Genomic DNA, 14,945 nt, shown 5'->3' on the forward strand with positions numbered 1-14,945 from the left:
TACCAGCCTCATTCATGAAGTTCTGGATTTTCTAAATGCACTTTTCCAATGTGGTTGCTCTGCATCTACGATAAAAGTTCATCTGGCAGCAATTTCAAATTTCCATTCAGGCATGAATGACTCTTCTCTAATGTCTCACAAGCTTTGTAAAGCTTCCTGATACAAAACCCCTCATTTAAAGAACCAGCTCCTCCGTGGGATCTAACTATTGTTCTTCAAGCTCTTACTAAAGCCCCTTTTGAACCATCAGCATCTTGTGACTTGAAATATTTATCCTGGAAGACGTTATTTTTGGCAGCTATTACTTCTGCAAGAAGGGTTTCTGAACTGCAGGCCCTATCATGCTAATCACCTTACCTAATTTTTCATAAAGATAGAGTCACAGTCAGAAAAAAATCTATCTTTTTTACCAAAAGTATTCTCCGAAACCAACATTAATCAGTCACTACAATTATCAGTCATTTTCCCTAATTTTTCTAACAAAGGAGAATATGCCCTTCATTTACTAGATGTGCACAGACAAACTACATTTTTATCTTCACAGAACTAGGGAATTTAGAAAATCGGATCAGTTATTAGTAGCATTCTCTTTCCTCCATATGGGTAATCCAGTTGGTAAGGTTACTTTAGCTAAATGGCTCAGAGATTGCATCACATTCATCTAGCAATCTAAAGGACTTCAACTTCCCAAACCAGTTCAAGCCCATTCAACAAGAGCTATGGCGACATCAGCAGTTTTTCATGCCAGAGCTTCTCTAGACGACATCAGTACAGCAGCCACATGGTCCTCTCATCATGCCTTTATCACTCATTACAAATTAGATGAGGTCTCGAGGGGTCGAGCATCCTTTAGCTCTATGGTGCTTAGGAATATTCTTCCGTGAGACCTCCCAAGGCTAAAGTATCTGGGGATTCTGTCCCATTGTCAAGGATTGGGTGAAGATTGACAACATCAGATAAAGAAGTTATGTTACCATAATGTTCCATCTGTGTCCTCGATCTTCACCAATACTTGACATCCCCACCCACCTTCCCCCATACTGAGACTCTTGGTAGACCAGATTAGTCCTAAGCTAGTTTCTCATTAAGGGTTCATATATGGCCTCATTCTGTATACTTACTATAGTTAACCATATTCTGTTTTTTATATATAATACTGGCAAACTCGATCTGAGGTAATCTCTGTGAGGAGCATTATGGGTAGTGCCTGGCTCGAGAGCTTGGAGAGTGAGCGGTGGAGGATATGGCCGGGTCAGTTCCAAGGTTCAGAACTGAACCCACTATCAAGGATTGGTGAAGATCGATAACACAGATGGAACGTTATAGTAAGATATAACTTTTTTTCTTTTGTACTGTTGGGGGCTAAGGTATTTAAGGTATTAAGGAAAATGTATTAAAATAGTTTACAGCATCTTCTAATGGTAAAGTTTTTAGTGGGGGTCTAATTTGGGGCATTTAGGGAGTTAATAAAAGTTATTTGGTTGAAGTTGGTTAAGTTTATAGATGTTCTATATGAGTGGGGTTTGGGTACCTGAGTATGGGTTCTATGTGTAAAAGTTGGTAAATGATCACTAAGGGTATCAGGAAGGGTACAAGTGTGGGAATATTTGTGTGGATCTGAAACTGGGATCCAGTCCAAAGTGGATTCTGGTTACTTGTTTAGTATTCGTGTAGGGGATGTGACAATCTGTGTATACCTGTGGAGGTTAATACAATTAGCTGGGGAGTTTGAGATTAAATTTTGCCAACCAATGTTAGTATCACCTAGAATCATGGTTTCATTGGATATGTTTTGGGTTGTCCGAGACAGAAAATCTTCAAGAATAGGGATGCTTTGCCTGGGGGGAATATATACTGCTGCTGTACATAAATGTTTACTATTATTTATTTGTAATGATGCTAATAAAATTTCCTTGTTGCTAAAGGATGTGACAGGTTTAGGAAAGTATGTAATAGTTAAGGAGTTATGGTAGATTAAAACATCCCCACCCTTTCTTTTGGAGTCTGTCTTTTTGTAGGATGTTGTAACCATTTAAATTATTTCAATATCTGATATATGTGGCTTTAGCCACATTTCTGTAACAGCTATAATATCAGGGGTATATTGAGAGAGCCAAGCATGAAATTCTGTAATTTTGTTACAAGTACTGCATGTGTTGATTGTTACTAGAAATAGGTTTTGAGTGTTAGTGGGTAACTTAAGAGGAGGGAGGGGGGATATGACTGATAGTGGGAGAGAGGGAAGGGGTGGTATTTGGATGTATGGCATCTCTGAGATAGTAGCAAGAGATGATTTATAAGGTGCCAGAAGTAGTTGGTTTTAGAAGAGGGCCTAGGTAAAGTATAAGGAATTATTTTGAGTTTGTTATTACTGGGGAGGACTCTGAATGTGGAAATGTATACATTACTACAATTGAATAAAGATGAGATGTTAGAGGAGCTAATTATTGGGTTGTGGTGCTGTAGTTAGGGTGGGGGTTCTTGAAGATAGTGAATATGGGATGCTGTGGAGGGAGGTGGCTTGGGTTAATACGAGAAGAGAAGTGCAGAGTGAGAAAATGAATATATTAGCTGTATGATGTTAGACATTTTTGTAAACTAACAGAGATGGAATTAATGACATAATGGTGTTAGGGGGAAATTGGTAGTAGATGATAATTGGGTGTGGTTATGGAGTGGTTGATTGGGTGATGGTGTATAGGGGAGTAGTCTAGGGGAGTATAAGTGTAATGAAAGAGAGGGTGGGTATGAATGGGGGTAGGGTAGGGGAACGAAGTGAGCCCAAGGGTAGCAAGAGCGAATGGAGCAGAGCTACACTGAGCCCAGAACAGGTAAGGAGAGAGAGAAAAACAATCATTTGATGGAGATACCAGTAATAGCAGAGAAGTTAGGTTAAGAAAATATTTCCTATATATAAACACCAAAGGACTTTTAAAGACTTTCAGTTCAGTTGGACTAATGTTTACTGTGCAAATTATATGGGCAAACATTGGGGAGATGTAGAACTCTATGGAGGAAGGCTGTTGTATACTAGCAGGTACAGTAAGAATAGGAGAGCTCTGTTATAGCAAATAAAAAGAGAAATACTACAATAGAGTAACTATAAGAAGTTAAATAACTGTTTACCAGTATCGATAGAAAGGGGGGGCTAGTTCTGTTGGTAAGGCAGGTTACAAAAAGAATAGGTAGTTACACTGATATTTGATATTGGTTAGTTATACTTAAGCTTGCTTGGACATACTTTCCTTTTCTTAGGTGGTATGGGAGATCTTGAAAAATATCAGCTGGCCAGGTTCTTCTTTAAGACTTGCCTTGACACCCAGGTCAGATGAGTAAATCTATGAGGAATGTTGATCAATAGAAAGCTGTGAAGTGGCTGTGTATTTCTCTACAAAACAAAGTGTTGTCTTCCCAAAGGGTATAATTATGCATATTTTGCTTCGCTATTTAGGCCAAGGCACCAGTTATTTGTCTGTGTCAGCTGGAGGATATCTTCTTCTCTGGGGGATTCAGTGCTTGAACCCAGCTTGCAGCCATTAGCAGATTTGGTCAGCCAAAGGCCTACTACATTTGCCTTAACTGTAGAGACGTATGTTCTGAACAGGAGGGGGTCCCAGTACTGAGCCCTGTGGGAAACCACTAGTAACAGGCTCTTGGTGGAGATGAAGTCCCCCCACCCTAACTTTATGTGTCCTCTGTGAGCTGTTTGGCTACCCATCGGGTATTGGGTGACATGGATTTATACTTACATATTTGAGTTTATCTGTAATGCCCAACTGAGATATTGTGTCAGATGCCTTTGGAAGGCTGAGGTATGCAGTATGCACCATTTTCCCTTGTCCGTGGCTCTAGTGAACTTCTCAGAAATGTTCACCAGGTTTAGAAGGCATGGCCTGCCCCTGTTGAAACTGAACTGGATGTATCCAGTGTTTAAATATTTCCTGTGTCTTTTTTTGTCATGTTCCTGATAATTCTTTCCATGGCCATGTATATAAGACTAGTCAAACGTATGGGTCTGTTGATGGCCTCCTGTGTGTAGAGGGATGATCATTGCTGTCCTCCGTTCCCTAGGGACAAAGCCTGTCTGGTTGAGCAGAAATTCTGGTGGGCCGACAGGTCATGTTTCAAGCTATTTAAGAGGCATCCTGGGATATTATAAGGACACATCGATGCAGTGTCCTTAGCTTTGGAGAATGTAGACAGGGCCTATTCTTTAGTGATGGTTGGGGAAAAATGATGGGGGGGGGTATTTCCAATGGGGGTTAGCTGCGGGTGATGGGGGGCTGAAATTGGAGCTAAATTTATTGGCCAGCAAATTTTCTATATCTTGTTGATTGGTATAGTACATGTACAATATGTACAATAACTTCAGCAAACTGTTGTGTTCCTCCTAAGGTAACGTACTTAACTGAAAAATGCCTTACGGTGATCCTTAGCCTGGGAGTCTATTTTTACCTGAAAGTTGGCATGGATGGACTTCATTAGTCCCCTGAGTTGCTTGATGAGACTGATTAGGGAGTTTTTTGCCTATTGTATTCCTGTTTTTGGACAGGATTTTCTTTCTTTCCTTGTAGAACCTATTTATACTGGTTGTCCACCAAACGGGCTTGATTTTGGAGTTTGTCCAAGATCTATTTTAGTGTGGTACTGCTGTTTTTATGCAGTTATTTACATGCTTATACAAGGTTTGCATAAACACTTCCCCATAGGCCACAGTATACTCTGAGTTTGGGGGGGGGGTGCAATTTACCTATGCCATTGCATAATAGGAGGTAATTAGCTTTGGAAAAGTTCTTAAAAGTTCTGGGGTTTGTTGGGAATTTGGCCTTTATATTTATTTCAGGGGTGACTGCTTTGGGATAATTTCTGACCTGTAAGGACATTATGCTAGGAGGGATGCAGCATTCCCTCATATTTGTGAGTACCAGATCCAGGATATTTGAATTCTAGCAGTTCTGCAGACTAGCTGTTCCAGGGTGTTTGCGTTGACAAATTCCAGGAGTCTGTGAGCCTGATTGTTAGTTGTTGTGTATGTATCCCAGTTTATAGTAGCATCATTGACATCACCCATGAATATGGTGTTGGATTGAATGGTGAGTGACTACAGTGCATTCAAGTTTATGGTATGGTTATCCTGGGTCATAGACAGGGACCTATTGCTAGCAAGGATATTGTATGGGACTTTATCTAAGATTAGTTGGAAATGGAGTAGCTCAAGCATGTCATAGTGTCTGAACCACCTTGAAGTGTGCTTACTTTTTATGTAGATTGAGAACTGTGGTGGTGGTGCTGCGGTAGCGTTTTCGCCTCACAGTAAGATGTTGTCCTGTTCGACTCTCAGCTAAAGCGTCTCCTGTGTGGAGACATGCATGAATGGGCATACCTTCGTTGAAGGTTGTGCGTCAGCTGCTGGCAACTCAGCACGTAAAAATCTACTGCCAATCATTAGCGGACTGGAGTTCCGCTGTGTAACCGGGAAAAGCCAAAAGACACAACATACACCTCCACTTCTTGTCCCTTTTTGTACAGTAGCTGGTCTAAATGTGTAGAAGACATTATAGTCTTGCACTGCCAGGGTACCTTCTGCGGCTTTAAACCATGTCTTAGTAACTGCTGAGATTTCAACACTCTCTTCCAGGGAGAAGACTTTCTTGTTGAGACTGCATTGAGCAGTAATACCTTTAGCTTATCTTGAGTAGAATGTGTTATATCAGAATTGCCTAAAAATGCATTATGGGGTAAATAATGTATTGAACAATATCGGAAAGCCTTGTGGGGACGCGACAACCCTCTCTGTCAAAACAGCATGGTCTGTTGATCATGTCCTCCCAAGCCAACAAATATTGGACCGTTGTAGAATGACACCAGTAACTAATCCAATTGTTAAAGGTCAGTCATCTTTTGATTATATTGTGGTATCATCCTTGGAACAGGTAGAATGCTGCTCATTGCTATGCTCATACTTGTCTGGGACACATAATCCCGAAGTTCATATAGTCCAGGGAGGTTTGTCTTGTGTCATTAACACACACATAATGTTTGACAGCATCACACTGGTACTTGTAGTTCAGTGTCCTGAGTGCATGTGTGATCTGCTGGATTTTTGCCCCTAGTAGGCAACTTAATGTGACGGTGTTCTTGCACAACCTAATAAGTGGGCATCTGCATGTCTCACAGTAGTCTCCAGTGACCAATATATTGGGTTGTGTGGTAGTTTTCCTTAAGGGCTTAGAGGCCAAGACATTACGAGATGTAGTTGTACATGTCCTGGTGAGTGTTGTCAGTGCAGAGTGGGAGGTTGCTGATATCAGTATCTGGAAGGCCTTAAAAGTCAGGTGGTTGTCAGTAAACATGAGACATTTGCTACGTTGTCTCAAGAAGCCCATTTCCACTAGGCTGGCCACAGTGATAATAGGAAAGAGCACATCCATTCTGCAAATCCTCTTTTTTTTGTGATCTGTGAGGGGCTGTGCAAGAGGGCTTTGTAACTAATACTCGTAATGCTTCTCAGCAGGCAAACTAGTTGCTCTGCACCCAGCTAGATACTTAAGAAAATAGCAGAGGAAGTTTTATATTGAAAATTGCAACTGTAGATGCCTGCATCTATACAGGGCACTGCAGACCACCACTGCACTGCCCAGCACATGTTATAGGAGACAAGATCCTGGAGCAACTCACAACTCTCTCATTGTTGTTAGTGATACTACTAGTATTCTAAGATCCCAAACAATATAAAATGCAAAAATGCAGAAGAAATTAAGTAACTGAGGCTCAGATCCTGCAGCAATTCTCAGTTCTCTCACGGTTGTGAGGAATGCTACAAGACTAAGGTCCCAGACCAAGTTAAAAATGTGAGCAGTTGACCTTTGGTTCGAACAAAAAAAAATGCAGAAAAGATCAATACGCAATTCAGAATAATACTTTGAATATTGCAGTGTGCATTAATTGAATGGGATGGTATGAAACAGAGGCTAACTCAAGGTTTGAGTCTAATGGGAGTACCTCATCAGTTTGAGCTGTCAGTGCCCAGTAGAATTAGCACTGGAAAGGGCTTCCGAGGTCTAATTTGCAGTAGGCTGGGCAGCTAAATAGCCAGTGACTTTAAAAGTACAAGAATTGGGTGGCTGGGTGGGAAAAAAAATCCAAAAATCAATGCAGTCAAACAGCATTTGTAAATTCAGAGCTGTTGTAGCTGGATAGGAATATGGGTGAATACCTTAAATAAGAAACTGTTTCTCAGTTCCTTCCACTAATTAGCTAAATCTAATTCCTGTTCAGTCAGTGAATCTAACAGGCATGTTTCCTAACTGACCTTAGCCAACAACTTTTAAGACTCCAAGTTAAAACCTTTGCAGTAAAACAAAATTTAAAATACAACAAATTGTAATGCAAGGCCAAAATCAAAAAGTAATGGAGATATCTAAACCTTAAATGTAGAAAATCCAAAAATCGGTGCAGTCAAACAGCAGTTGTAAATTCATACTTGTTGTAGCTCCTCATCTCACTTCTGAAATACCTGTTGAGGCTTTTCTGAAGTTGCCAGGATGTATTTACATTGGAAGTAGCCGATCTGCCCTTGTTTCCTGGACATACATGTTATTTGTTTTTATGCTCTGTTTTTGACATGTCCCCGAAGTATTCATCTTATATTACATTAAGTGTGTTGTTATATATACACCCACAGCCACAGAATTTAATTCTGTATTCATAGTTCCTAAACTGCTTCAGATTGAACTGACTGGAGTGTGTTACAATTTCAGATAGTTATATAACTAGGCAAGGAACCTGTTATCTGCTGTTTAAATTTTGCTGTAACATTTTTGTTTTCTGGACTTTTGTCATATAGAAGAGTCAAAAGCCAAAATCAACAATCATTATTGTATTACAGAACTAGGGAATTGGTAAAAAACAGCATGTTATGTTTTTTTCTGCTTTTTCTTTCCTTCCCTTCTCAACCCTGTCATTCACAGTTGCAAATTGGACTAAATTTGTAGTGTAGTTGGTAAATTTTAAATTACTCTAATTTTAAAAATCTCAAATATGCAACACCTTTTTTTTCAGGGGCCCTTGTGTGAAGAGAATATGCGAGGTGTGCGGTTTGACATACATGATGTTACACTCCACGCTGATGCCATTCACCGTGGTGGAGGCCAGATCATTCCAACTGCAAGAAGAGTTCTCTATGCCAGTGCGCTGACTGCTCAGCCAAGATTTATGGAGCCCATTTACTTAGTGGAGATTCAGGTAAGATGAAGAAAAACAATGTATGAGAGGAGTGTAGTGAAAGTTTGTACTGAGTGTGGGACATAACCTTAGAACTAGAACATAGCTTCTCAAATAGGGAGTCTTGAGGCTTTTTCATGGGAGGCCTAAACAAGACTGACAATGATGTGGAATAAACTTAACTATATGGTATTCTTTTATATCAAGCCAAATTAAATGCAACAGGCAACAAGTAAATAAATGTGGTCTATATTACTTCATCAAAGATGAACTGCATCGAACCTCCATTTATCAAACAGAAATTAGCAAACGTTCACATTGATGAATGCTTAACACCTGGAACAGAGTTAGTTGGCCAGCGTTAAGAAATTTGCCCTTTTTGCCATTGTAGTGCGATCTCTGAGTTGGTATATATATACATATATATATATATATATATATATATATATATATATATATATAAAGTAAATAAAGTAGAGGGGGTGTGGGGGTGCAGCCCCCCACCTTAGTGTGTTTGATATATTGCGGTGTGTGATGATCAGACTGTTTGACAACTAACTCCAATCCCTGTGTAAAATTTTCACTGATGTGAACATTCACTGATTTCTGTCTGATGCATTTCATCTTCGACTAAGTATGTGTTTTTGCTGTAAATCACTATTGAAAGAATAATGTCCTAAGGCAAACTGCAGTTATTTCAAATGTGTGCTATACAGCATGTGCTTATTCAGTATTGGAGACTCAGATTATTCTGATAAGTTAGAGACTCATGGACTTATGTGACTTGACAAACATTCACAGTGGCAAAATCTGAGTGCATTTGAGCTAGAGTAATGTAAGAAAAAATTAAATAAAATGCAATCAGAAGCTTTAGTGATACAAAGATTGAGAAGAAAAGTCATAGGAGACTTCCAAAATGGCTGCACACTGATCAGCGCTTAATTTCTGCTCTCCCAGTGTAAAAAAAAAACTTTGAGATAAGGGCCAGTAATACTGCCAGTTTTAGTAAAATGTAATTACTGCTTAGGTCCATAGGTTCATAGGTGTTTACTAGGCTAATGACTACAAGGACCTTTATAAGCCTAGCCATGCATCCCAAATCTTTGACAAGTTCTGATAGTAACTGGATAGTAACTACACTGCTTGGATGGCAGCAAAGAAGAAACTTAGAAAACCTGAGAAAATCAGCTAGAAAAAATGAAGCAAAAACACGGATGGGAAGAAACCTGCAGATCTTTAGCAAAAAGCATTTCAAGCTGCTCTAACTTTGATACAATAGATGTCTTCCAGTAAATAAGAGGAAAAAAATAAATCAAATGTGCTCAGTGCTAATTAAAATAAATAAAACACTGAAGGAGTATAACAAATCAAATTAAAGGCTGAAACTGTTTAGTTGAACTGATAAAACTGCAAAAAAATCAGAGTTGAAATACATAAAAGACTGGCTGAATATGAGACTGCTCAAGAAGAGCTGTTCAAAAATGATAGTTAGAGGATAGATAATACAAAGAAAACCTGAGATTTTCTGCTATACCAGAGAAATTGGAATGTACAGATTGCTTTAATTTTTATGAAAGCACAAATAAGCAACTGGACTGGTATTCTAGAGCAGGATTTGTTAACTGAAAGGGCAAATCATGTATATGCTCCACACCTGGCCATGGTAAGCAGCCAAGACCTGTATTGATAAAGATGCAATCATGACAGCAGAATGAGTTGATCCTGACAAAACTGGCAGAATGGCGAAGTATTAAACACTAAAGACAGATTGTGGAAAATGATTATTCACTGTACACCAGGCAGAAGAGAAGGAAATGTATCCCAGCAATCAGGGAATGTCAAGAGGCAGGTGTGAGATTCAAGCTGCTGTATCTAGCTGTCTTCTGAGTATTTTTTTCCTGGAGGATCCAAATAATTTTTTGATGCAGATAGGCTAATAAGCAAATACAAAACTTGTAAAAAAAAGTGAGCCATCAAACGGAAGGGGACTCTGCTTCTCATTCTTCTGATAATAAAGCTCATAGAGAGACTTTTCTTGTGAAATATTTTCAGTGTTCCAAAGGAAAATGCTTTAGAGACAGAAAAAACAAAGGAATTGACCAGAAGAATTAGAATCACCTTCCACTTAAACCAGAGTCTATGGTTGGGAGATGAAGATGAACAGGAAGAAGACCAGCAGCACTAAAAATTAGTAAATAAATGTGAGACTGTAAAGCATCAGTCACATTTGTAAAATGTGGCTTTACAAGGAAAAAGTGGCTAAGAAAGATTGTACTTTCGTTGACTTTGTTATACTTGTAGGGGAATGAAAATATATATCCCACTTCATATCATTAATGTTTGGAAGGACACCAAAAGAAAAAAAAAGAAAAGTAACTGTAAGTTAAACAATAACTTAAAAACATTTCTTGGTGTAAATTGCATGCTATATATAGTAAAGCATTTTCAGTGAGTCTTGTATGTGAAAAGGATACTAAACAAGTAAATTTTTCTTTTTTAGTTTTAAAAATATAGACATTATAATGTAAGAAGAGAAGATGGGCTGGACAAAAGCATGTTTAAGTTAATATGCTGTAATCTTGGGCTGTTGGGGCGGGGATGAAGTGTAAAAGTGCAGATTATACTATATGTATAGTTGAGATGTTTTCTCTTATATTTGCATAGGTGAGTAGATTAATAACCTTGGCTTAATCTAATAATTTCTTGTGTGTAAGCATGTGGGCTTTTAAAATAAAGAGGCCCTATGAATGTAATGAAAAGTTTTCTTTTAAGGAATAAATCATAAGAGGTCCTATGAATGTAATGAAAAGTTTTCTTTTAAGAAATAAATCATTGTGGGTTGTGAAGTCTGCATGCTGAGAACTATTCTTATATTCCTATGGAGACAAGCTGACTAAAGGTGCAGGCAGTAAATCTTGAGAGTTCTAGGCACTGTTTGCTGAGGGAATCAAAGTTAAAAGTACAAGTGCAAGCAACTTAGCAAATAATAATAATAATAATGTTTGAAACTACTGAAAGTGAATAAAAGATAGCAGCTTTCCTAGTACTTAAATACTTCAGTGCATTTACTAGAACACTGTAAAATTTAGTTTTATTTAAAGATAGCCAGTGACTTTTTCTCAAGGCTAAAAGTTAATGTTTTCTGAAAGCGTACAAGCTGTTTTTATGTCTGCCAGGGGAATAAAGATAAATCAAAAAACTAATAAAGGATGACTTCAACACCACAAACCAACATAAACGTTTTAATAACACATAAGGACGGCAAAGCTTTCTAATACAACTCTTTGTCAATGCTCAAATAAAGATAAGACAACAGACAGCAATTAGTGTAAGTAGGAGCTGATAATGTAACCTATGCCTTAGCATGAATAACCTTCATTTTTAGGTTAGGTAATGCTTGTGGATGCATCTGTTGATTTGGGACTATTGTTCCTATCATGAGGGCTAAACTTCATTATTTGAAGATGTACATAGTTTTGTGTGTTTGTTTTAAGTTACTAGGTTGTGTGTGTGTGTGAGTGTGTGTGTGTGTGTGTGTGTGTGTGTGTGTGTGTGTGTGTGTGTGTGTGTGTGTGTGTGTGTGTGTGTGTGTTTTCATTAAATCAAAAACATAAAATGTGACATGGGTTCAAATGGACATGTCAAGAAACAACTGTATAAAGGATCAACCTGGCAAACATTAGTGTGTGCATGTAACACAAAATCTGGAATTAAGACATGTAAAAAAAGCTGTTATATTTATAATAGATGGGAATAATAATGTTATAATGGCTACACTAAACATATTATTTTGGAACATGAATAGCCTCACAGGCATAGACAAAAAGGTAAGAGTATTTAATTATCTTAACAAATGCAGAGTGCAAATAGCAATGCTACAGAAGACACATTTAGAAAGAGGTGAGCATGTGTATTTGATAAAGAAAGGATTTCAGGATGGATATTCAGCAGAATATCAGGGACAAAGGAAATGGAGAGTACTTATACTAATTTCTAAAGGAGCTGCAATAGTGATAGAAATGGAAAAAAGATAATGGTAAATTGCTGGTACCAAGGGGCTACTGTTAAGGGGACGGAGTTTGCTGGCTTGCATTTATATTCTATCTAAAACTGCTGTTATGGAGGTTAAGAAATTTCTGGGAGAAATAATCAGCTTTCAACAGGGAATATTACTTATAGGTGGGGACTACAACATAATTTGCAACAGCAAGGATGCATCTGGGGACCTAGAAGAGAAAATATAAAAAATAGGGTACATTTCTGTAGAACTTTATGAAAATATTTGGAATGGAAGATGTGAATTCAGTAGTAGGAATTTTGGGAGAATTTACATATTATTCCCCAAGGTACAATAACTGGGCTAGACTAGACAGAAATTATATTTTACAGGAAAATGTGCATTTAATTGAAAGCTTCAACACGGACATCCAGTAACTATTTCAGATCATTCAACAGTAACAAGTAAGATAAAAATGCAGTGTAATGAAGTAAAAAATGAGACACTGGTGCTTTCCCACCTACCTGTTAAAAAGAGAGGAATTTAAGGAATGGGTCGAGGAAATTATTCAGAAAAGTTATTAGGGAAGATGGAAATTTCTTTAGAAGTAGTAACTAGTGAGTGGGATAAAATGAAAGTGGAGTTTAAAAACAGAGTAGAAAGAAAATAAAAAGAGATATGGCTAAGAAGTAAAAAGGATTATTTAGAGGGGCTGACAAAGTTTAAATTATTGCAGAATAGGCAGAATCTAACAGAACAAGAAGAGGTGCAACTGCAGAGTGCTAAAGAGGAAGTAAGGGAGTATCTGAGTAATATGCACGAGTTTAGAAATTTTGCAGTTAAGCAAATGAACAAGCAAGTTGCAGTTAAGCAAATGATGTCATCACAATGAAAAAAACATGCTGGAAGGATAGGTACCTGACCCAGAGACTCCCCATACTCTGGAATAGACTGCCCATACATGTCAAGCAGAGCGCCTCCTTGGCCCACTTCAAAAGGAACCTTGATGATTGGATGGGAGATAGAAAATTCACCCTGGGGATCATGTCAGTCGCCCTGCTAGACAGGGGTCCAGAGAAGTAAATATCGTGAAAAGAAATGTCCAGGGAATTGTTATGGCTAGGCTTGTATAGGCCCTAGGGCCGATAGCCTAGCACCAACCTATGAACTGTTTGCTAATAACTCCAGAGCACAAAAATTTTAGCACAGCAACTTAGGCAGCAAAAAGTAGAAAGGATCGTTGTCAAACTTACAGAGCCTTTAACAAGAAAAATAACCAGAGATCCTGTAAAGGTATTAGAGACATTTTGGACATTTTATGAAAATTTGTAAAAAATCATAGAAATATGGAAATCTAGAAAAAAGCATGAATGGAAATATTTATGGAAGATTTAATTATGCCAATGTTAAAGGTAGATGAGGCTCAACAGTTAGCAGTTAAGACAGGAGGAGACGAGATAAAAATTATGATGTGTAATCATTCTTCAGGAAAGACTCCAGGAATAGATGGTATTTGTGTGAAAATTTGGAAGCTAGGAAGGAAGAAAGTGATAAAGATGTAAGGTTTGTCTCAACAGTATTTTAAAGGGAGGGGAAGCAGCAACAGCCTAGAAGAAAGCTTTGGTGACTGTAATACATAAAGACTGCAAAAACCCATCAGACACAGCTTCGTATAGGCCCATTTCAAGTTTAAATCATGATCGTAAAGTGTTTAGATATATAATAGCTAAAAGGTGTTGCAAAAATTGATAGATATAGCTCAATATGGTTTTGTGGAGGGGAGGCAAACATTTGATAACATTAATAGAACAATGATGATCCAGAGTGAAGCTGAATGTAAGAAAATATTGCTGTTGCTGGTGGTTCCTGTTGTAGAGAAGGCATTCAACAAAGTAGCCTGAGATTTTATGAGTGGAGTAAGGGAAATTTTTGCTTTCCCTGACACAATAATAAGGTTAATTGGGAGGAAATATGATGAATCACAGTAAAAATTTAAGTGCAGGAGGTCCTTTCTGTCAAATTGTGTCTAAACAGAGGAACCAGGCAGGGGTGTCCTCTTTCTACTTTATTTGCTTTATATTTACAGATACTGCCAAAGAAAATAAGGGACTCAGAAATTCAGGGGTATCATTGGAATGGTAGTCAAGAAAAATTGTTTTTATTTGCAGACAATATTGATTCCGCGGTGGTGCAGCGGTAACGTTGTTGCCTCACAGCAAGAGGTTCTCCCGTTCGATTCTCGGCTTGGGTTGGGAGTGCCTTCTGTGTGGAGTCTGCATGTCTTCCCCGCGGTCGAGTGGGCGTTCGAAAGATACGCGTTGAATGGGCGTGCCTTCGTTGAAGGTTGGGCGTCGGGCTGGCAACTCGACACCATAAAAACCAACTGCCAATCATTAGCGGACCGGAGTTCCGCTGTGGCGATCCCTAACCGGGAAAAGCCGAAAGACAAACAACAACAACATTATTTTGTACCTGATGAAACCAGAAAAGGACATCTTAGTATTGTGGAACATTTTGAGACTGTTTCAAGTCTTTTCATGATATAAAAATTAATGAATATAAAACAAAGGCTGTAGTTGTAGACTATGTACCCACACATGAATTCGCTCAGCAATACCCATATTTATGGGGACACAATAAAATGAAGTTTTTAGGAGCAATGATTTAAAAAGGATTCTGTTGTGGCAACTAAGGATATGTGAGAAAAGACTAAACAGAAACTGGC

General features: G+C 38.3%; 1 protein-coding gene across 1 annotated transcript in view; it reads left to right on the top strand.

Moving 5' to 3' along the window:
• LOC122810421 (elongation factor 2) overlaps positions 1-14,945 on the top strand; it is an 825,928-nt gene that overhangs the window by 697,572 nt on the left and 113,411 nt on the right. Inside the window, exon 13 of the mRNA XM_044082035.1 lies at positions 8,062-8,244. Coding sequence (XP_043937970.1) covers positions 8,062-8,244 — 183 coding nt within the window. The remainder of the gene's footprint in view (positions 1-8,061; positions 8,245-14,945) is intronic.

The sequence above is a fragment of the Protopterus annectens genome, chromosome 1.part1 (genome assembly GCF_019279795.1).
Source record: "Protopterus annectens isolate FY-2018-M chromosome 1.part1, PAN1.0, whole genome shotgun sequence".
NCBI classification, from domain to species: domain Eukaryota; kingdom Metazoa; phylum Chordata; order Ceratodontiformes; family Protopteridae; genus Protopterus; species Protopterus annectens.